General features: G+C 37.8%; 1 protein-coding gene across 9 annotated transcripts in view; it reads right to left on the bottom strand.

The window, feature by feature from the left end:
- Positions 1-2,092: 2,092 nt before the first annotated feature.
- The window catches only part of CEP78 (centrosomal protein 78), a 28,677-nt gene continuing 5,927 nt past the window's right edge, over positions 2,093-24,842 (bottom strand). For 3 of the 9 annotated variants that reach the window (XM_064641580.1, XM_064641579.1, XM_064641581.1), the window contains exons 7-17: positions 24,090-24,203; positions 23,771-23,835; positions 19,794-19,902; positions 19,189-19,206; positions 18,017-18,152; positions 17,023-17,158; positions 15,749-15,892; positions 8,449-8,526; positions 5,972-6,138; positions 4,110-4,263; positions 2,093-2,941 (exon numbers count right to left, since the gene is read on the bottom strand). In XM_064641580.1, coding sequence (XP_064497650.1) covers positions 2,405-2,941; positions 4,110-4,263; positions 5,972-6,138; positions 8,449-8,526; positions 15,749-15,892; positions 17,023-17,158; positions 18,017-18,152; positions 19,189-19,206; positions 19,794-19,902; positions 23,771-23,835; positions 24,090-24,203 — 1,658 coding nt within the window. In that variant the 3' untranslated portion in view covers positions 2,093-2,404. The remainder of the gene's footprint in view (positions 2,942-4,109; positions 4,264-5,971; positions 6,139-8,448; positions 8,527-15,748; positions 15,893-17,022; positions 17,159-18,016; positions 18,153-19,188; positions 19,207-19,793; positions 19,903-23,770; positions 23,836-24,089; positions 24,204-24,842) is intronic. The other 6 variants (XM_064641583.1, XM_064641584.1, XM_064641586.1 and 3 more) reach the window with 6 other exon arrangements.

The following is a 24,842-nucleotide window of genomic DNA, read 5'->3' as shown; positions in this document are numbered from 1 at the left end:
TACAGAAGCAGAGAGAGCTGTATTTACTATGTTGCATAACTGGATTTAAAAAAAAAACACAAAAAAACACAGAAAAAGTGTAAATAAAGTTTGAGTTTTCAGTCAACTTTTATTAGGCTCATGGTGACTTCATGTTATGCTGGACAGCATTGACTGACTACTGCTGGAAAAGGATCAGCTCACTCAAGGAGAGCAAGTGTACGCAAGTTCTCTGTCTGGTACTGTACCTGACAAACTGACGTCATTACTAAAGACAAATAATACTGACTACATAGCAACCTGGCAACTGTTTCTGGAGGCAGCTGCAATGTCTGGTCCAGCAAACTAGTGAGACAAGCAAATTTTGCTGAAACCTAAAATACAGGGGTTTGAGGTTAATTTGTCTGCCAGAGATCGCAGTTCTGAACTGTGAAAAGTAGTTCTTCGGAAGCCTAAATGAAGAGAGAAAAAAATATTGAGTTTTATGAATAAACAGTAACATGTTCTCTAGCAAATAGATGGCCCATTGATTTCAGGCTTTTATGTCAGACAAGAACACAAATATGTAAAATATTAACTAACAGCAAAAGGATGAAACAGTTTATATAAGAACTCATAATAAACAAAAATATTTTACTTTATATTAAAATATTGTTAAATAGATATACAAAATAATTACTTATATGTAAAAAATATTTTTTGTAAATGCATTTTTAAATTGTAAGCAAAACCCTTGAAACTTCTGAAATATTCATGATAGCCTTAAAAAAATACTTCTTCTCTGGGTGACTTCAATCCATTGTCTCTACTGACTTCAGATCCAACACGGAACTATATATAAAGTAGGCACTACAGATTCTTACAGGAAGAGTGCTATACCACAGCACCAGTGATGAGATGAAGAATCCTTCATGTTTCTGATTTTACAGAAAAAAAAAGATTAAGTATTAATCCACTGGAAAAAAACATGACAATCTCAATTGCAAACTGCCTGATCAACTTTTTTAAAAATTACTATTTTTTACATAATTCATATTGTCAAAGAGAATATATAAAATTAAGTACTTAACATAAAAGGTATTTTATATCACCTGCTTATAGGCCTTCAATAAATAAACTGTTCTAAGTTCTTTTTGGTATTTTTAAGGACAAATAACAGATTCCTAATTGGTAACCTCACAAATCCAAACACTTTTGAATTTATAATTTTACCCAGCATTTCTCAGGGATTAGCTTTAGACTTTTAAATTTTAAAAAAAGGAACAGATAGCATTTTAATGCTGAATATACAGATTGCATGTAATTGTTCAATCAAACCAAAATCACAAGCAAAGGATGACTGAAGAATTAGAAAAACAGTTGGGAAAGTATGTGAAAAATAACACAGATTAACGTATTACCTTCTAATATTCTGAAGTGACAAAGTCTATACAAAGAACATACTTTCATTGTGCAATTACTTGTGCAATATTGCAATAGTTAAGGTAAACTTGTGCTATTTGCTCTGGAGAAAACTTCCATTTGAGGATTCATGAGTTTTTTCATAATTATAAAGCAACAGGAGTCAGGAATTTCTACAGATCTTCTGTGTTCCAGAACTCACATGACAGATCTCAGAATAAAAAGAAAGTTATACAATATTTTTCCCCCCAGTTCAGCCTAAACCATCCTGCCTAATTCCTGTATGTGAAAAATATCTTCTAGTTCAGAAGCTGCAAATCAGCTGCCTATGCACAGGGACTGAAATAAGAAGCTGGGGGGAAAATCCCAGGAGTTTTAGAACAATGATATTCTTTTAGTTTTATTTTCTCACATTTCTCTAGGTCCTGAGAGCAAGCTAACTGAGCTGGACTAGACATCCTCCAAAGGTCCCTTCCAGTGTGTGTTACTCTATAATCTGCATCATACTAATAACTGGTATGACTGGTATACAATAAGATGGTTATATTTAAAGATTTCTTGCAGAGATGTTTCTGGGCTCATTTTTGAATCTGAAACTTCCACTACTTTTGGAAATGTCATACCCACACACTGTTAGGCAGGAATTGATGTTTCCCCCCAAACCGTTTTTGCCCTACCTTGGAATACACTGAAAAAAACACTGGAAAAAAACTGTACTCAAATTAACTTTATTGGCTCCAAACAGTTTACACTCTACACCAAGATCAGTGTAGGTAATGAAATCCATATGCCAGGAGTCCTCTGTATGTAGTACAAACTGACAGGTACCATTTTAAGTGTATCACATGTTTCCAAAATTCAAAATCTCATGACAAGGAATGCAAACATGAAACAACATGCAATGTTTTAAAAAGTCACAAAGTCTTCGTTACCTTACAAAAAATTCACAAACTATACTGAAACATCCAAAATCTATTATTAATATTCCAAGTGTAAAGAACAGTCCAAACATTTTAGAACCATTTCAAATGCTGGTAACACTTTGTATACTTTCTTGTATTTCAGAACCAGATCCTAAAGTGTCACTTCCAGAGCTGTTTACTGCTTGTAGTGTACTTTGGTTTCCTCTCGCTCCAGTAGCTGAAGCTGCCGTTTCATTTGCTCTAGGGATGTATTTCTTAGAGGAAGAATTTTTGCTTTTTTCAACAGACATACCACTGGATACTCTGCTGTCATCACTTTTAATATGTACACTGGAATCAGCAAATGAATGCAACTGCCTTGCTGAGTGACCTTTTGCTTGTTCATTTTGTTTGACTCTCCTCTCAGAGAATATTGGTGTACTACTGCGAGGCTTATCCTCTTTATTTTGGTCAATTCTTTGAGCTTCAGTTTCCTTCCATGAGCCTAGCTGGTACTGCTGTCCAGCAGTCTGAAGTTCTTGTATTTCTCTAAGTGCAGAAAAGGCATTATTCATAACCATCTGGGATTGAAACATACCAGGAAGAGACAGCTGGATGTCTCCTATTCTGTTCTGAAATGAGAGATTCCAATGAAGATACTGATGCAAACAGAGAGGAAAAAAGCCAGTATTGCAACTGCCATATATACACAGAGTAGACACATTACAGTTTCCTATCTAGCTTTAAATCTATACTACAAAGATGTGTCAATTACACTGAAGCAGCCAAAGCCTAATCATGTCTATCATTCCAAAATACCTGCAATTCATTATGTTTGCTTGCAGTTCACAAAGGTATAGTCCCAAAAGTCTATCCCACAATAACTCGCCACTACAAGAATCTAAATTAATCACCAGTACTAGGAGATAAGAACAAGAGTCTTCAAACTGGAAATTGTTTTCCACACTTTTAGAACTTTTCTTTTTTTTTTTTAAGCCCAAAATTTTTAACATATTTTAGAGGCTCACGATGTTCTTGAGGAATGCAGGACAGTTAAAGGAACACATGGGAATGCAGAGTGATTCTCAGATATGGCAGTTTTATTCAACTTGGACAAGGCTATAGTCTGCCAGTATCTTCATTTTTAATAGCCTTAAAAACTTAAGCCTGGGCTATTTTTGTTGGTTTTTTTGGGTTTGATTTTCTTTGTTTGTTTGTTTTGGGTTTAGTTTTTTTTGTTTGTTTTATTACAGGAACTTGAGTATCTCCTTTGAAAAATCCATAGGATTTTCTACTAATTGACAGAGTAGAAATGAAAACCTTATGAACTATCTGCAAATACTGAAAATTTGTAATTGCCTCAAATTCATGTCATGGCCATACAGAAATCCATCAGGACTGGACATATACACTGTAATTACTTAGAAGATAATTTGTGATTTTCAGCAGGCACATCATACTAGTCTCTACTATGAGACTAGGTTTTTAAAACCACTATATATCATTATTAAATGTTTCTAAAAAATGTAGTCATGGTATTTTTTATTTTTAATGAATGTATACCACTATTGGAACTTCTTATTTCAGAGTAAGAAACAACATAATTACCACCAATACTTTAATACATTACAAAATACTATGTTTTATGTTCCAAATGGCAAACACTTTAAAAGCTTACATTACTCACTGAAATATTACCATCTGTATAAATGCAGCTGCAGTAAAAGGCTGAAGTAATACTTCATGAATCAGAGGGGGATAACAGCTTGAAAGTACATTAAAAAGTATCAATTAAACTTGTCTCTAGCATTCTGTCTATAGACTTACTTTGCTGTTCTGGTTATGTTCCTGTCTTTCTTCTTCAAAAGACTTCTCCTTTACCATGTTAGCAGGCTTACTGAGAGTAGAATTCATTTGCGGATGTCCCAAAAGGCCAAAATCTGACTGGTCTATCCCAGCTAATACAGCAAGTTGTCCAAGTCTGTAAAATAAAGTTCAGTAGAAAATGACACAAACAATTCTTAGCCTTTGAAAGACCTAAACAATCAAAAGCAGAAAAAGAAGTAGAATCTGTTTAAAGCTTTGAAGATAGTTTTCCGCTATTTTATGAGAAGCCCAATATCTTAACCAAGATGAAACTAAGTAGCTAGAGGTATTTTCTTATCTTTGCACAAATTAGCCTGCAGGTTCAAAACTCAAGTGTTATGAGGCTGAAAATTAATTTCTCCTAGTTAGCACTGCACTCAGAACAGGATGCTGACAGGCAGATTCCATGTCAGACAGAACAAAGATCAAAACTCTGTCATTCAAGCAGAAGACTGGCGCACAACTCCAATCTAGCATAATACATAATGAATGCCATGACATGCTTCAAAAATACAGTGATGTGTCACTTGCCAGTTTACAAGTTGGTGTGTTTTAAGCCTCAGTAAGAAGCGAGAAGTTGCAGCCATCAGTTGATAGCACAGGATATGATATACGGAAGCTTATGAGAAGAACACTCTCTGTGATTAGGATTCTATAACTTCCAGAGCAGCTCCCTAGTACTATGAATAGTCATAGGGCCTGTATAGTAAAATATTTTTCATGTAGTGAAAATGCCTTTGTCCCTTCCTCAAAAGTTTTGAATTAAGTCTTGAAGTAATGCCAGCTCTGCAAATTGATTGTCACAAAATCAGAACACAGCCTTGGGGTGACCTTTACAGCAAATTTGAATCGTAGAATCATGGAATCATTAAGATTGAAAAACACCTCCAATATCATCAAGTCCAGCTGTTAATCTAACACTGCCAGATCCATCACTAAAAAAAGTTTTAGATGTTTAGTTTCTAGATATTTTCTGAACACTTCCAGAGACGGTGATTTTACTATGTCCCTGGGCAGTGTGTTCCAATGTCTGACCATCCTTTCAGTGAAGAAATTTTTCTTAATATCCAGTCTAAACCTGGGACAACTTGAGACCATTGTTACTTGTTCTGAGTTACATCATTACAGTTTGGAAGTGGGAGGCAAATAATATCTTTTTTGATCTTCTCTGAATATGCAGAGTAGACTACAATATATATTCATAGCATTCCTTTATTCTTGTGGATGGGATTGCCATGCCTGACTACATAAGCTTTACAAATCAGGTTTAAGCTGAAATTCTTTGACAAATGGGAAGGATGAACCACCCTATGAGAAACTGCAGGTACAGTGGTAAGACAAACTTTAATCAATACTCTCTAAAATAATTCAAATAATAATAAATAACCCAGAATTTAAATAGAGACTAGATTCATTTATCTAGATTTCCATACTTCAATTAGAAAATGGAGAGCACAAGGCAATAGGACACTTTCTGAAGCCAATTCAACTGCATTTTGAGCCTTTCATCTCATGGGAATGCTAAGAGCCACATGTGATTCAATAAAGACTTGGAAACATGTTAGAATAGAAGCTTTCTGCTCTTTCAGAATGGCTTCTTGAAAGCCTTTTCCAAGGACAGATACATGAACTGTGCTTGGATCACGTTCTTCCCACTAGGAAAAGACTAAACAGAAGGTACATGGCTAATTTATTTTCCTTTGCTCTTTGGAATTACAGTTCTATAAATCTGGGGGGTAGAAGGCAGCATACTTCATTGTGAAAATAATTTCGGGAAAAGATCTAAGGAGAAACAGGAAGACTTGAGTAAAGTGACAACCTACCCAGCATCTTTAAGGAGGTCTAAAAAAGCATGAAACTTTTGAAAAGAGTTCTCAATGCTGCCTAGAACACCTTCATCTTCCAAAATCGTGCTGGTTACTGACTGTGCCTGAAGAACCTCGGATAGGGAGATATTTAGATTCCTTAATCTTGCATTTTCAATTTCCAGCTATGTGGAGTGGGGGGGAAAAAAAGAAATTTTTTTCATTTTAAGTTAAAAAACCAAAAATATCAAACCTCACCTTTGCGAGCCTAAAGAGCAGCATCACAAAGTAAAATACCCATAGTAACTGATGTAACAGATACAGAGTTTGCTGTACCAGACACATTCCAGGCACTGTTATATTGAGCTCTGTGCAGATCTGTTTATCCACAGCTGTAATTCTATGTTACCATAGTGATATTGCTGCAGGCACTCAAAACTGCTGGCTCAGGACTGTCTTCAGCATGTACAGAATGTTACAGAGCAAGTATAAGCAGAAAAAAATTAGCTTTCAATATAGTAGTGAGTATATTATATGATACATTAACACCAAAGAATTTATTTTACTAGTAAAAAAAACATAACGAAGGCCAATGTTCTCCTTATATTCACCCCTCTGTATCAGAGGCAATGCATACTACTGTTAAGTCTTCCCTGCACTGTGCATCTGAAAACTGAAAGTTAAGGATGATTCAATTTTTCTCCACACTGAATATTAATCAAACTGATGACAGACTAAAAGTTAAATGATAACTGCAGGATATACAAGGTTTTGTGTTTGAGGGAAGCATTAACTCAGACACTCATTTAAGATTACAGCTATGCAATCATATGCTACCACAGGCTTTCCTTCTTTCATTTATTATGAGAGGGCAAAAAATTTATACATTCTGTAGTATGCTGCAATGTTAAATGAGCATCAAAATGAACAATTTTAAAGATTACTCCTAGTTGGTTTATTTGCTCTCTTGAAGCAAGGTGCTACATCCAACCAGTCTAGGATGACAGAGAAAGATTTCTTGCAGGGGGTGTTTAGACGAAAAAGCATTTAAATATTCAAACAACAGATACCCAGAAGAGCCCACTGGTGCAAATCACATTACAGGAGGATGTGGATGATTGCACAAGATCTCTACAATGAACCTTGTGGAGTGCAGTCCTTTGTGGATATCTGCTCCCTGTACTGTGGGGTACCATTTGGTGCTCAAATTTCAACAGGTATCATCACTTTCAGTCCCCTCCACTCACATCTAAGAACTAAATCCATTTGTTTACACTATCTTACATGCAACTCTATTACAAGAAATTCTGCTTATTGATGCAAAAGAGTATTTTTAGGTCAGCAACAGCAGACAGGAGAAAGAAGACTTCACAATTTAACTGTGATAAGTTGTTCAGTTTTGTAAAACTAAGCTGCACTTCTCAACAACTGGCACGCAGATGAGCATCCAATATGGTTATTGCCTGTGGAAACAAAGCTTAAAAATCAAAGGTACAGAATAAGCCAAAATAAACAATAATTGTGTGGTAGTTTAGTCTAGGCCTTCCTTGGTGACCAGTTTGTAACCAAGGAAGTGCCCAGATTTACCCAGTATTCCCTATGATTTTTACGTAAGCCAAGCTACAAGAAGAAAGGAGGAGAGGCCTTCGCCCTCTCTTTCCTTCCAGCAGCTTTGGAGGTGCAGGTTCCCTGCTGTTGAGTCTGTCGGGTTGGAGAGTGAGGCCTGGTAAGGCCTTGCCAACCTTGGGAGACAGGGGTTGCCGGCGGTCATTCCAGCACGACTTTCTGTTGTCCCAAGGAGAGTAGTAAGATAGTCTTTTGCTAATTCTTTTAGTTGCTAGATCTTGGGCTACTGATCATGTATATTTTATTTTGTTTGTGTTCCTTTTTTCCCTTCCCCCTTCCCTTTTCCTTTTGAAATTGTATATATATTTCCATTGTATATAAATGCAATATAAGTGTAAATATATTTATATATATATTGCTTTAGCTGCCTCTCTCTCGTTTCGGTTCTCTTGTGGTTTTTTTCCCTCTTCTCCCTTGGTTTGGTGGGGGGGACTTCTTGTGGTAAGGTTTGGAGACTTGGCAGGGAGCCAGCTTCAAACCATATCAAATTGCAACAAAGAGGTTCTCAGCACAAGTCATGATAAGTGAGTTGGGAGACAAAGAACCATCCATGTGTGCAAACTGCAAACAGATTTAATCACTTTCTCAAGAAAAATAAGTATCAGGATGCCCCAGATCATAAAACAGCAAATGAACAAAACCCATTGAAAGAGTAGCTTGATCTGGAGTTCAAGGCTCTGGAACAGGATCAGGAGATTAATAAACAGAGATTTCATCATTGCCCTTAGACTAGTAAATGATCCACGCGACTTTGAACTGAAACTCTGGAAGCCACCACACTAGTGGTCATAGATAATTACTCCTAATTAAGCACATGGATACTTTGATCAGTGCCTCCTTTAAAGATCATTAACAGTTACGTATCTTACCTCTGTTACTCGTTCCTCTGCCTTCTCTCTAGCTATTTGTTCTTCCTTTAGTTTTAACATGCATTCTTCCAGCTCCAACTATCAAACACAGATAAACGATCAAGAAATTTACCTCAAAATGTCAGATTAACATGCAATATACGAAAACTCAACACGTCCAATTAACAACTAGCACATGGCATTCCAAACAAAAACTTATCTGCTACGAAAATACATGACAGATGTCTACCAGTACATAACTCTAGGATGCAAAAAATTAAGAAGAAATTAAGAAGAAATCTGTTCAACAGATTTGTAATATTGCAACAGATAACATGAAATTGCAGCACATGTCTCTAGATTATCAGCCTGTATTCTTTATCCAGGATTTTATTCCTTCTTACAGCAATAAGAATACAAAATTCTGAGCTGTAAGAACTGTACTCTTTACAACTGATTTCACTTATTTCTTCAGTAGAAAAGTAAGATTTTCACAATCCCAAGTTTAGTGTTGAATTAACAAGAACACAGCCAAACATCTAATAAACATATTCTATTCTTATTCATGAGATGCCTACATGTGTTTTTTAACTATTAGTTTTAAGTGGTGAATCTCAGTTTCAGTAACAGTAGTCAGAATTTGATAAGCAATACTACATTTTCTTGTATTCCAGCAGAGCATTATCATCTTTGATTACAGCATCTGACATGGAAGAACAAATCAGAATTTTTCTTCTTGCACACCTTAACAGAGCCTTCTGGTTTGAAAGGTGAAAACTGTTAAAACTATCAAGCTAATCTATTTTGCAGAGGGTAGACTATATGAAATAACAGTATACAAAACTTCTTCATTTCTCTACACACTTGATACACGAGCACCTATATGTAAAAAGACACAGCTTTTTATACACACTTTATCAACCAGTTCTACAGGGAAGCAGAGATCCGAATAGTACTGAAATCCTTTGTTTCCTATAAAAGTTTATTCAAGACCATACTATTGTACTTCATATAGGCAATCATCTGAGAAGACTGGTGTGAAACAGAATGTGTAGTAAAACTAATCCTTCTCCAAATACAAAGAGGTCCTCACAGGTCTTAAAAGATGCAAGGGACTTTTGCATCTGATTCAAAGATGCAGGTTTTAGAATAATCTAGATATAGGCCTCACAGTGACAACCATTCTTAAGTGATGGTTATGAGTCTGTCACTACTGCCCAGTGAAGCCCACTCCTATGATCCCTAGAGTAGCATCAACCAAGCTAACCCTAGAACTAGAAAGCTAGTCTTATCTTTATCATCAGAACACATGAGCATCACCTGTAGAAGTCAGTATCTAACCCGTGGGCATAGAGTTGGGGGCAATTCTCTAAGGAGAACCATCCAAAAGTACCACAGTCTTACTGCAATCAACGTTAGAACATGTGGAAGTAATGTCTCTTACAGACACACAGACAGGAAATAGTGACCATAATTTTCTGCATTCACAACTTGACATGTAACTTGGAATCCCATACCCTAGCTTTGAAGACCAGTCATAGCTACCACAGACCTGAAGAATGCTTACATTTCCATTTATAATGTGTGTGCATATGTATATGTATGTATTTTAAAGTTTCTGAGATGTAGGGGGTTTTTGGCAAGGAACTCTACTTTAGAAACTGTCATCATCATGGCTAGGCTTCACGAACGAAGATTTGGGAAGGGCTTTACCCATGTTTGTTACAAGCACGTTGGTGACTAAAAAGGCCAATAAGAGATAGGCACGTCAGGTTGCAAAAGGCACAGCAGAAAGACTCCTTAGGTGGTATATTCTGCAAGGCACAATTCTTTCTGCGTTGTCTATTCTCCTCAAGAGTGATCCTGCGTGCTTTCTCAAAAGCATCAGCAACGTTATAGATGGCATGTCTCCAGGCCTCCCGATTTGAGGCCAGAGTAGACCAGTTATGGTGATCAATATGGCCAAGGCTGAGATGTTGTTTCAGGGAGTCCTTGTATCTTCTCTTTAGGGCTCCTCTCTTGCAGCAGCCGGTGGCAAGTTCACCATAAAGCAGGATCTTAGGGAGGCGGTGGTCATTCATCCTGGAGACGCGTCCTGCCCAGCGCAGCTGTGTTCTCAGCAACATGGCCTCAATACTTTTGATTGCTGCTTGTTCTAGAACAGATGTATTGGTCACATAATCTGACCAGTGGATGTTTAGGATTGTACAGAGACAGCGTTGACAGAAGCGTTCTAGGAGATGCAGGTGGTGGCGGTAGATGACGCATGATTCAGATCCGTATAAGGCAGCAGACAGCACAATGGCTCTGTAAACACTGATCTTTGTACTTTTCTTAAGGTGTTTTTTAGAAACTTTAGTTTTATAGTATTTTTGTTGTGGACAGATTTTAGATAATTTTAAAGGTGACAGCAATGACCTTTTCCCTCAAATTGGTGGTTTGTAATGTCAAAGGGCAATGGCTTAGAAAGTAGTTAAATTACAACAATTTTTTAAACAGAAATGTGGAATTTTTCTTGTTTTGTTTAAAGTTGATTTATCACACTTTAAATGTACACAATATTTGATCACAGAATCAGAGAATCACAGAACATGCCAAACTGAAAGGGACCCACAAGGATCATCAAGTCCAACTCCTGGCCCGACACAGGAATATCCCCAAGAGTCCACCATGTCCCTGAGAGTATCATCCAAATGCTTCTTGAACTCTGTCAGGCTTTGTGCTGTGACCACTTCTGTGGGGAGCCTGTTCCAGTGCCCAACCACTCTCTGGGTGAAGAACCTCTTTCTAATATCTGACCTAAACCTCCCTTGACACCATTTCAGGCCATTCCCTCAGGACCAATGACCATAGAGGAGAGATCAGCGCCTCCCGCTCCTCTTTCCCTCACGAGGAAGTTGTGACTGCAATGAGGTCTCCCCTCAATCTCCTCTTCTCCAGGCTGAACACACCAAGTGACCTCAGCCACTCCTCACACAGCTTCCCCTCAAGGTCCTTCACCATCTTCATTGCCTTTCTTTGGACATTCTCTAAGAGCTTAATATCTTTCTTATATTGTGGTGCCCAAAACTGCACACAATATTCAAGGTGAGGCCACCCCAGTGCAGAGCAGAGCGGGACAATCCCCCCCCTTGACCGGCTGGCGATGCTTTGCCTGATGCCCCCCAGGACACGGTTGGCCCTCCTGGCTGCCAGGGCACTACTGACTCATATTCAACTTGCCATCAACCAGGACCACCAGGTCCCTTTCCACAGCACTGCTTTTCAGCACCTCATTCCCCAGTCTATACAGATGTCCAGGGTTACTCCATCCCAGGTGCAGAATCCAGCACTTCCCCTTGTTGAACTTCATCTGGTTGGTGATTGCCCAGTCCTCTAATTTGTTGAGGTCTCTCTGCAGGGCCTCCCTGCCTTCCAGGGAGTCAACAGCTCCTCTGAGTGTTTTGTCATCTGCAAACTTGCTTAGCATCCCTTCCAGTCCTGCGTCCAAGTCATTTATGAAGATGCTGAAGAGCACAGGGCCCAAGATGGAGCTGAAATCCAAAAAGATTACATCAACTGGCTTCCCTTAATCAACTTAGGTGGATTACATAAGAAGAAATCAGGTTGGATAAGCAGGACTTTCCTCTCATGAAGCTGTGCTGGCTGTGACCAATGACTGACCAATGGCTGTGTTCTCCTTCAGGTGTTTCTCAATATTTCCCAGAATAATCTTCTCCGTAACGTAACTTTACCAGGCACTGAAGTGAGACTGACAGGCCTGTAGCTTCCATCATCCTACTTGCCCTTCTTGAAAATCGGGACAACATTTGCCAGCTTCCAGTCAGCTGCGACCCCTCTGGATGGTTATGGACTGACTTCAAAAACAAACTGAATGCTGCAGCTGCATCTCCTCATAAGCAGTATCAAAGTTAGCATTTAAAGGAAGATGCCTTACACCTTACAATATGTGTAAACATATTTGTCAACATTAAATTACAAGTATATGCACGCTTTATTCTTTCATTTGCTTTTAAGAAATTCACTAGTTGACACAATGCCCTAGTCTTTTTGCTGAAAAAAAATTTTAAAATGCATCAGAGAGAGCTAAATGTATATCCAAGCTACAAGACTAAGTCTTCAAGAAGTATAGCCCAGAAAGACAGCACTGACAGCCTTTAAGATAAAATTGCATACCAAAAACATATATAGCCCTCAGAATTACTGTATGCAGTATGACTATTCAACACTAGACAGAGGTATAAAACTGAAGTTAAAAAATTAAAATATATTTTAAAAAATTTAGGAACTAATTAGCCATGTTTTTCTCCTTGAATACATTGCTGTCCTTATTTTAAAAAAAGTTGTAATGCAATCTCTACTTCTTTGTAATGCACAAAGTAGTAATATGTGGAAAGAGCTGACCTGGTAACTAGACTAAGGGTGAAGTTCACCATTTAAATCATTAGTTAAAATTTAAAAATATGGGAGTTACCTCAAGTACATTCTTCATCAGAACCCACTCTGATATTTGATTCCCTCTAGTGGAAGGAATTAGTATCTATCAGTTCTTATTTTTCATTTAAGCAGAAATAAAGCCTTTCATTACCCAAGACATTTTTTTTTTTTTACAGAAAATACAACTAAGTACTACTTGTTTCACTAAGTACCATGCTTAAAGCCCCTTTCTGGGCAGAAGGATGCAGAGAAGTTCTCATGGACTTGCATACTAAAGTGAAAGTCTGGTCATTTAGTCACATCATAAAATGTTTGGAGAGCTTTCATGGCAAAGTGGGAGTTTAAGGAGTTCCCATCTCTTACTGTTTATTCCAATTCTGCATTCCCATCATTGTTCTAGCACAGCTGTTGTCTCACTTTACTGAGAGGCCTGCTCTCAGTAAAGTGGATTACTTTTCAGTTAGGTAAGTTCCTCCCTGAAGCTGCTGGGCATTAAAAGCTGTTTAATGACAGTACCTAAGCCAAATTAATACAGATAAAAGAGTCCTCCACTTCCTCTCTCGCCTTATGAGCCACAGACTTCTGCCACTTACCATACTCTGGGGTTCTGAAACACCCCGAGTCACATAAAGTAATGTGAGTCGTTAAGATAGCTGAACGCTATCCTGGAAAAATATCATAGACTGGTTGAGGCTGGAAGGGATCTCTGGAAGTCATCTGGTACAACCCTCTGCTCAAGCAGGGCCACTTACAACAAGATGTTCAGATGTTGTTTAATATCTTTTAAGGGGAGACGCCACCGCTGCCCTGTGCAGCCCGTGCCAGTGCTCAGTTAATCTTACAGTGAAAGTGTTTCCTGATGTTCAGAATGAAACTCCTATGTTTCAGCTTCTGCCCATTGTGTAACTTCCTGTCACTGGGCACCAGAGAAAAGAGATGGTCTCCATCCTATTTGCACCCTCTTCTTTGGGTATTTATCCCTTCCCAAGCCTTCTCTCCTTCAGGCTGAACGGTTCCAGCTCTCTCAGCCTTTCCTCACAGGAGAGGTGCTCCAGTCCCTTAACCATCCTTGTGGCTCTTTGTTGGACTCTCTTCAGTCTGCCCGCATTTCTCTTGTACTGGAGAGTCCAGAGCTGGACACAGTATTCCAGCTGTGACCTCACAAGCACAGAGGAAGGATCGCCTCCCTCAGCCTGCTGATAACATTCCTCCTAATGGAGTCCAGCATGCTATTCACCTCCTTTGCTGCAATGGTACACTGGTGGCTCACGTTCAACTTTGGTGTCCACCAGAGCCCCCAGGGCCTTTTTTTGCAGCACTGTTTTCCAGATGATCTGCCCTCAGCAGATAGTGGTGCTTGAGGTTGTTCTTCCCTGGTGCAGGACTTTGCACTCTCCTTGTTCAACTACATGGGTTTTCTCCATATCAGCAAGTTGAATCAACTTAGAAAAACATGAAAAAAGACACAAGAGGAAAAGACTGAAGCAAGAAATGAAAAAGCACTCAGACACAGAGAGGAAATAGACATCCCCATTCAATGGTGACAAGTTGGTAGTTCGGTTCTGCCATAATGTGAAACCTGCTTTGTGTCAATATAATAACAAGGATAGGTGAGGCACAGGAACAGCTGCAGACTGCTTAAACAGTGCATCTGATATGCAACCATGGCATAAAAAAGTATTTTGGTTTTCAAATTCAGAAAGTCAGGAAAATCTGGAGTTTTACAAGCACAGAAAATTTAAAATCAATTTTGGGGTAGGCTGCTAAAATTGGTAGTTTTACCTCCAAGGTAGCCCAAATTAATCACAAATTATCCCTTCCTTACAGTTGCTGTACAGGTAACACTGATGTCATAGGTCAGTATGACAACCCTTCCCCAAAGCACAAGTTATATCTGCCTCTGCCCTGTGTCCTGAAGATAATATTCTTCCCTCTCCAAACACCAAGAATAAATACATGAAGTGTTTCCTGAAAGCACAGTACTTCCTACATAGAACTTTTTCGAGCGATTTTCACATGACATGGAATTCTATGATTCCATACACAATGCTTTTGATAAGTGCTGAAGCCACCAACACACCACAATGTTGATAAATTACACATGAACAGTAATGAACTCACCCCCAAAGAAAGTCCCTATACAACTTTAAGTCTCAGCAACATGTGAAAACCTTGAAACCTTCCTGAACAAAAGTTCTAGAGAGAAAAAAGGTAGGTCTAAAGAAAAAGTTTACATAGGTTTAAAAAACAAACAAAACAAACAAAAAAAAACCAAATAAAAAAATCCCCAAAAAAGTCTAGTAGTATTGCAGTATTTGTACAGTCCTTTTGCTCTAAGCCACCCTAAACTGAATTATAAAATGAAGCTCTAACACTCTTTCAGCTATTTTTGTAATTATTTTTACACAACAGTCATTACCATATTTTAGCTCTTTGAAATAACATTAAAATACTTTTATGAAAGAAATACTTGGAAGAAAATACAACAGAAATAACATTAAATTACTTTTATAAAGGAAATACTTGGAAGAAAATACAACAAGCAATAACACTGATCGAAAGATTTGCAAACTATGGTTCAAGACTGGAACAGAGAAATTACATATATTGCAGTTGTGTGTACTAAGTTAAGTTCTTTCTTATTAAGGCACTGATTTGACAATATGCTTATAGCGTATATATCTGTATTATAATATTAAGAAATCAAACATCCAGTGAATATTTAACATACATCTTCTGAAATGAATCCCTGTGTGACATAACAGGCTATGTTATGTCTACTCCATGGCTACTTATTTGCTTAACAACAGTTTTCTGAATAAAACATGGTTTAATTGATATAACTTGCCTTTATGGAGCCTAAGGCACAGAACATGCTTCTTACCTCTAATTGTTGATACTCTGTTACATTAATCTTATCAATTGATTTTGCCAGATCAGGATAGTGGATGACATCATCTAAATCTTCTGTGTCTTCAGTATCAAATGTAGAAGCACTTTCTACTGTCACTTTCACAGGAACACCTGTCTAATTACACCAGAAAACCACACCCACTTACAGCATTACAATGTGCAGCAAAAATCAAAGATTAAATTGTATCAAAAGCTTAATTTAAATACAGTTGTTTCCTAGAGCTCCTGACAATGTATATACATTGTCCAGCTATATAATTTTGAAATAAATTTGCATAAAACAATATTAAAAAATCAATCCTATGTGTGCATATATTGGGTACATGTGGTGAGGATTTAGCAACAGGGTCCCTGTGAGGCACAGCCAGGGCTACCCCACGTCAGACACCTGGTTCCATCTGACCCACTGCAGGGCAGAGCTGGGCCCAGCAGTGAAGCTGTTTGAGCATCGGGGTGAGATGGTTTAACAAAGGGCAAAAAATGCCAGACAGGAAGAAGAGGTGGGAACAAAGAGAGTGAGAAAAAACAGAGGGAAAAGCAGACTAGGAGCAGGAAGAGGTGCTCCATGGTGGAGCCAATACTCTCACTCCAGCCAGGCAAGACCCATGTCAGAGCAGACAGATGGATCAGAGGAGCTGCAGTGCATGGGAATCCTGTGGCAGTGCAGGTTTTCCCAAAGGACTGCAGTCCATGGGAAGCCTATGCCAGAGCAGGGTATAAGTGAGCAACCATCACACCCTTCTGTGAGCCAGTTTAATTTATTAGTATACAAAAATGCACTTCTCCAGCTATTCTACAGTGGGCAAGGTAGGAGGGAAGATGGAAATGAGATGTAAAGGAGACAGAAGAAAGTGGGGATTTTTCTTCTCTGGAGCAGTTCACAGACCCATTCAAACACAAGTAAGTAATCCAAGTCCAAGACAGAAAAGATGGTGCAAAAGCCTTCAGATAAAAATGCTGTTAATCCTCCTTATTGCCTCTGAAGGGATTGTGCCCATACTCCAACCTAGCTTGTTCATATGACCAGGAAACCAAGATACAGAGACAGAAATGGAAGTAAACTAAGTAGCAAAGAAGTTTCAACCAAATGCTGATGTAAACTATTTTTTTGCACTTCCATGATAGATTATCTTTAAAAGTATGTTCCAGTCTTAACTTTTAGACAATAAATTCTGTTGAGAAAGAATATTTTCATCTTTTTTTGGCATTCACCTACTAAGGAAACCACTATGAGAGAAACAGTACCTGAATCTCCACTGGCAATTCTCCAGTACGATCCAGAGCCCCACCTCTACAGTTAGGGAAAAAAACCAACAAAACACTTCTGAGATAGTATGTTTGTAATGTCACGATTGCTACATTCACTTCCAAATACAGGATTCTAGGGCAGGTGAAGCACAAGAGTAAAAACAGCATTAGACACTGCACTGTATCCCTTTAACCCTCATTAGATCCTCACTTTGTACTATTAGCACCCCCTACCTAATCATGATTTAGAGCAACATTACTGGATGCTAACATTAATATCTTCAGTAGGCATCTTGCTTAGTTAATTATTTTCAACTAAAGTCAAGAGGAGAATTTGGTGCTCAGAATTTTAAAAAATAAGTTTAATAACTACAGTTATGATAGAGCATTAAGGAATTTTTTTTGTTTAAATAGTTATAGTCTCCATTTTGCAAGGCCAAAGTCTAGGGTATAGATTTAAAAGAAACCCAAACAAACCCAAACAAAAGCTGTTTCAAAAGAGAGCTTCCATACATAACTTTTTTTAGTTTTATTTTAAGTCACTGGACTTAGATGATCACAATAATTAGGCTTGTATTGGGGGAAATGAAGCAGAAAGAAGAGGTGGAAAAAATACCTAGGCATCAAATGCCAAATCAACTATACTACAAAGTTTACAACACTAACTTGCACCTTCAGCTATGATACATCTGATAAATTATTATTAACAAAAGAACAAGCAGGCAAGGTAGGCTTGGTTCTGCTGGGTTTTTTTGCTACATCTGAAAATTCCTATGGCCATCATTTATTTTTGTGTATTTTAAATACTTACTAGAACAGAATTTATGTAAAATCCCCAAAATTTATATAAACAGAAAAAATTATGGATGCAATATGAAATTGTATGTGTAACTTTCAAATAATATTTTAAAAAGACTAACACTGTTCTCTACTATATTTATGATGCTGATTTTATGCTTTATTATTTTCCCTTGTACTATGAAAACCTCACCTGCATCTCTTTGCACGTTCTGCAGTCCGCCAAGGAAGGAAGCCTTTTGTGCCTGGTGGTAGTGGTTTTGGTGAGTAACTCTCTTTCACAGATGTAGTTTTTTTCCCAGGACTTACCGATTTTTTAGACAATAGTCCTGTATTGAACAGCAAGATTAGAAGAAAAGAGAATTCATTATACCTAATTATTTACATACAAATTCACAGCATATTCTTCCTAAGTAACACCTCCTGTGTAATAACAGGGACTATTAATATAACTATTATTAATAATAAGTAGGAAATCTGCCATTCAGTCTAACTACGCTAAAGTGTCCAAAAACTTGCAATTTTAAGCCAGTGTACTTAACTGCTACATTAGGCTGATGCAGCTAAGACAAGCTGTTATTCAAAAAGGAAGTAAAATTTTGAAGCTGAAGAGGTTTATGAACATTACTAATTTCAGATACCTAATTCCATTGGCTCACATGGGAGACAATCCAGGTAGACAATAAAACTATCTATGTGCTTCAAACTTCCCTCTAGTGGCTTGAGTGTGAAGAACATTGGTTTATTTGTGGGCAAAATGCTTAAAAATAAAGCTGGCACTCATGGACTGCTTGTACTTAACACTGGCAATCTCTTCACTTAAGAGAACTAGTAATGAAAAAAAGTCATGTTCACCAGTCCAGTCTTTTGTTTTTGTTTAAATCATACACTACTGAAGTAGATTCAGAAAAGAAACCTAATGTGGATGATCACTCTTAACTCAGGTTGCTAAGTCAGAAACTAACAAGTCCAGAAAACTTAATTTGTTCACCTAATATTTCATACAGTTAAACTAGTGGGAATTAGGGTTATTATTTCTCTGAGATCAATAAAACAACTGATTTTGTAATGGTATGGACATGTATAATTATGGTAAGGGGATTCAAAATTTCAATTCCGTCTCAAAATAGTAAACAAGATAGATTTCACCTCCTGACTCCCTCTCTCTCTCAAAAAAAAAAAAACACAACACACCAAAAAACAAAAAGAAAGAGGAAGGGAAAAAACCAAACAAAACCCAAAAAACCCCACACCAAAAAACCCCTACCCACACCACCACAACTATATATGTCAAGCATTTTCTTCTTCCACCACCCTGATACCACAGTTTATTTGTACAAAGACTTCAATTTGATTTATGCTTACCTCTCTGTTTCCAGATAACTAGAGCAAAGATGAGAGATAGTCAAATGTATTACATTGAAATTTTTAGTAGCTTACTGAAAAAGTGTATTGCAGCTATCAGTACTAAATTATAAATATTCAAGATACCTATCTTATTTTAAACATACTATTTATAATAGGTTTACATGAAGTTTAAAAAAATATCTTAGAACATTTTGTACATCAGTAAAAAATGCATGTTTGTTTGTTCTGGCAGAGGACAGCTTGCTACAGAAAGGTTACAACAGCAGAAGAACTAGGCAACTTACTACAGCCAAGCTTTGCAGAAGTGAAAGCTTGTGGAGAGGATGCACTCAGAATAAATACGTGCAATTCTTCCACATATTTAAGTCAGCATGTCCTACCGTTTCTCCAGCCACTATCTAGCAGCACTAAAAACAAAAGCAAGTTTCCTATAGATACCAGTGATGATAGAAGATGTACTACTGAATTAATAATAAATTGATTTTTTTTGGAGACAAGTGTTCTGTAAAACACTAAGATTGTATATTTTACAATTAAAGCTCTTAAGTATTAATTTTGTTGACAAAATTTACTGTAGTCAGAGAAAATAAAGATGGTATTACCAATACGAATAGTAGCTTTTCCTTTTCGACCACTTCCTAGGACAATAGTTCTTTTCTTTGGTCTATTTTTCAAAGCATCTTTGGAAGATGGAGATGTCAGCCACTTATACTGGAATTTTTTTTTAAAGAAAGATAAATCAGTTTAGTAACTGATAGCTAAAGAGGTACTTATTTAAAATAGGAGAGGGTTTTGTCATATATACTTGTCTGGTACTTACAGAAAACTCAGTAAACTGTAAAATTAGGAAAAAAACCAGAAGTCCCACAAAGCCCAAATTCGAACATAGATTTGATGCAAGTCTGAGTGCTACATTATCAGAAAGTGTTCACAAAATTATAATATCCCATCTGATATTTTCCTATCTCCTGTGCAAAACACTTTTTTTATAGCAAAAGCCCCACAGCATCAACCCTATAATCTTTTATAGCATAAACCCCACAGCATCAACCCTATAAAGAGACAACTCTGGCTTCTGCATTTCATTCTCAGAAAACTGGCTTGATAGGAATGGCTGGCTCAGGCCAAAGTTCTCCAGAGTAATAAAAGCTTCCCTAGCACAATTTTGCATTACCAATATCAGTATTTCAAAAAATACGATGTTGTATTTTCACTGCCTTGTAAAGAAAATTCATCCTTACAAAGTAAAAGCACTCAAACTAAAATTAAGACACAGTGATGATCAAAGTGATCAGTGATGATCACAGTGATGACCACAGCTGTACTAAAACTTCATTTCCTTACAGCAATAGCTCTATTCTTAAAGCTTCCCTTTGCCCTGATAAAGTTTCACTACTCCTGGTAGAGACTCTTAAGTTACACTGCAATTGTTTTTCAATGTGCATCCCTAATACAGGGTCTACTGCTAAGCAGCTGTTGAAGGAAATATAGATGACATTAACGCAAAGTTTTTCTCAGCTTTAAACACCACATCAGAGTAGGAGGAATTGTACAGCAAAGTTATTCCCATCTAAAGCACAGGAAGATTAAAATGCCATTACTGTGCTCTAACCAACCAAATTTAGTCCAAATTTATCATTGGCAAGAAAAACTTTTTTTTTTCACTTGGTACTCAAATAATCCTTGGGTAAGTTCTGCAGGGTCTACAGCTGCATCTAGCTCCTCAAGACAATGAATTGTTCTTTTTAAGCTGAAAACAGACAAAGAATAAAATGAAATTGTAAACATCTAAGAGCATCTTAATTCTGTTTTACAAGACACATAAAAGGGCAGTTTTACTAGGTTAACCCTAAAGTTCATGTAGACCAGTAACCTGTCTCTTGTCTAAGTGCCTGCTGCTTTTGTTGCATCCAAGTACAAAGACAGCAAAATATTAAAACTATGTTTTGAAAGCAGCTGGTTTTATAGACAGCTTGTAGTGAGTTGACCCTGGCTGGACACCAGGTACCCACTAAAGCCACTCTCTCGCTCTTCAACTGGACAGAGGAGAGAAAATATAACGAAGAATTCATGAATTGAGATAAGAACCAGGAGAGATCACTCACCGACCACCATCACAGGCAAAACACTTGAAAGTGGGGATATTAATTAAATTGATTACTAACAGAATCAGAGGAGGTGAATAAGAAGTAAAATAAATCTTAAAAACACCTTCCCCCTACCCCTCCTTCCTTCTTAAGTTCTACCTCCTCCCTCTGCAGTGGCACAGGGAGATGGGGAATGGGGGTTATGGTCAGTTCATCACAGGTTGCTTTCTGCTGCCGCTCAGGAAGGGGAGTCCTTCTCCTGCTCCCTGCAGGGCCCCTCCCATGGGAGACAGTCCTTCATGAACTTCTCCAGCCTGAGTCCGTCCCACAGGTAACAATTCTTCATGAACTGCTTCAATGTGGGTTATTTTTCCACAGGGTGCAGTCCTTGAGGCACAGGCTGCTCCAGTGTGGGTCCCCCACAGGGCCACCCACAAGTCCTACCAGGAAAACCTGCTCCAGCATGGGCTCCTCTTCCCTTGGGTCAGCAGGTCCCTGCCAGGACCCTGCTCCAATACAGGCCCCCCAGAGGGTCACAGGCTCCTTCAGGCATCCACCTGCTCCAGTGTGGGTCTCCTCCACTGACTGCTTGTGGATCTATGCATCCCTGTTCTTCACATCCATGGGCTGCAGGGGCACAGCTGCTTCACCATGGGCTGCACCGTGGGCTGTTGGGGAACCTCAGCTCCGCTGCCTGGAGCACCTCCTCCCACTCCTTCTCCACTGACCTTGGTGTCTGCAGAGTTCTTCACGTGTTCTCACTCTGCTCTTCTTTGGATGCAATTTTCATCTGCCACACAACTTTTTTTCTCTTTCCTAAATATGTTATCACAAAGGCATTACTGTCATTCCTGATTGGCTCGGCCTTGGCCAGCAGCAGGTCCATCAAGGAACCTAACTGGCACTGGCTCTACCAGACATGGGGGAAGCTTCTAGCAGCTTCTCACAGAAGCCACCCCTACCAAACAAAAACCTGGCCACTCAAACCTGATACACACTTTCAGTGGCTTTTTCCTTTAACCTATTCAGTCTCTCAGAAACTCCACAAACTTTCACCACCTATTACACTCAGTCATATCCACAATTACAATTCATTATACTGCTACACAGTGCTGCTAAAATAATACAACTTTCTTTTGTTTTAGCTGCCCACCAAATTTAAAGGCATAAATTAGCAGCAGGGAACTAACTCTTCTTGCAAACCTGAAAACCCAACCCAAAAGGCAATCACCTACATGCTATTGAAAAACAAAGAGAAACAACCAGGTTTTACGCAAAAGAGGATGGAAGGACTGCTGGGACTGGTGGAATAATAAGATGCTTATCAAGTACTGACTGCTAGTCAGTACTTCTTCATTCATGTTGTTAATGAAATATGAAGAATTGCCAGTAAAACTTTAGATACTGCACTAAGTGGCAAATTATAAAACTAATATCTTGAGTCGAGTTATCTCTTAGTATAAGGGAGATTCCCCAGAGTTGCTTCTTTTCATGGTTTGACTTTCCACAGAGATGCAATTTTCATGTGATCCCTCCAACATTTTGCAAGTATTGATTGCCAAGAAGATAGAGCCTCACAACCAAGGTCAATTTCTCAAAAGAAGTCTTCTAGAGATTGAAGTGGGGAACTGTACTAATCCTCAAGGAATTTTACACACAAATTCTCAGATTATTAGATACTCCCTACAGATCCACAGCCCTGAGTTTTAAGTCTTTTCAAACTGAAAAGAGTAATAAGTTCCAGAACAAGAACTGGGATAGCTGCAGTTCTGTGAAATAAAGAACACTCATTTCTTTCCTATCTCCTTTGGGAGCTGAATCAGGTTTCTTTGTATTTGAACAGTGTATCTAATAATAAATACTCCAGATATTCAGTTTATGCACATTACTGTGAACTCTCTGTGGACTGCTAGATAAAGATGAAAGGGCGTACTGCACTTTAACTGAACTCTGTTTTCTTAGATGGTTTGCATTGGAAAGGACAGTCTTGAGTAACTTAAAAAAAAATCTTAATTATATAAATTAGTGACATGAAGTAAGTTTCAAAATAAATTAAGTTTTGAATTTTAAATTGCAGTTTCCTTTACTTTTAATGAAAATTTATTATTACCATGTTAATAAGAACACATGTAGTAGAAAGCCCTCCGGCAGCAATATTTATTTAACGTTCTACAGTAATGCCCATGTACACACACATTTCCATTTTTCTTTTCATTAAATGTATATTCTGGTTTTTTTACATGGTACACCTTAAATTCCATGAGAAACCATACAAAAGCCCAATACAATATCATGTTGCTGATAGTGTTTTTGTTTTTCCCAACATAGTGGGGTTTGTTGGTTTTTAAACTGCCTAAAAGTCAAACTTCGGTTTACAACTAGAATAGCTGCTTTAGATTCATTTTGAACAAAGTTGTCCTTTAAAAAAAAAACAAATGCAATGGCAGCTACAAAGAAAACCCCAAACTCATTCCAAAATCCGTAAAACATACCTCTGAATTAGCACTATTTCCGTTCTTAAGAACTCTTTCAATAATGTTTTTCATCAGAATGTGACCTAGAATGAATTGAAATACATGACTAAGAATTCTTTGTATGAGACAACTCTTTATGTGAACAAAGAGATCATTGAATAAGCAGTATACATTACCTACCCTTCTTGTTTCCCTAATTTTAAAAATGTTTAGCGAATTACTGTGGCATGGTTTTATTTCTTAAAAGCAGTTTACCTTCCCACATATACTTACTGAAGAAGAAAAAAAAACAAAACACCACCACACAAACAAGACAAAGGCAGACACAGATACATACCTATTAATGGATTTTTTCTTATGTCAAGTACCACTAATGTTGTATTAGTTTGAAGAGCATCTAATAATGATCTTGCTCCCTCATTGGATATTCCACACTGCTGCAAATCAAGTGCTGAAATGTTTAAGGAGGTAAAACAAAAATAAAATTCATTGCACTAGTGATATTTAGTTAATAATTTAATTTAATAGTCAATATCTAAAAAAATTAACCCACACCTGCTGAAAATCTCCATTTCATAGAGCATGAAGCATAAGAAACAGGGACATGATAACAGCCATGTGTAAAACAGGAGTATTACTTTAAAAGAAGAAAACTAAAAATTTAAATTGGTATTTTAAATCAACTTAAATAACTGTTAACAACTGCAAAGGAAGTAATATAAACCACTCTACAACCACTCCAGGCAACCTGTGCCAGTGTTTGGACATCCTCGCAGTGACAAAGTTTCCTGACGTTCAGGAGAAACCTCCTGTGTTTTAATCTGTACCCACTTCCTCTTGCCTTGTCACCAAGTACCACCAAAAAGAGTGTTTCCAACTCCTCTACAGCCTCCCTTCCAATATATTTGTATGCCTTGTAAGACCCTACTCTGAGCCATCTTTTCTCCAAGCCAAACAGTCCCAGCTTCCTCAGTCTGTTCTGCAATGAGAGTTGCTCTAGTCCCTTCATCATCTTAGTGGCCCTTCACTGGACTCTCTTCAGTAGCTCCAGTTCTCTCCTGTATTAGGGAATCCACATGTGGCCTCACTT

The sequence above is a fragment of the Pseudopipra pipra genome, chromosome Z (assembly GCF_036250125.1).
Source record: "Pseudopipra pipra isolate bDixPip1 chromosome Z, bDixPip1.hap1, whole genome shotgun sequence".
Taxonomy (NCBI): Eukaryota; Metazoa; Chordata; class Aves; order Passeriformes; family Pipridae; genus Pseudopipra; species Pseudopipra pipra.
The sequence above is the reverse complement of the archived record's forward strand: the minus strand, read 5'-3'. Positions and strand labels throughout refer to the sequence as shown.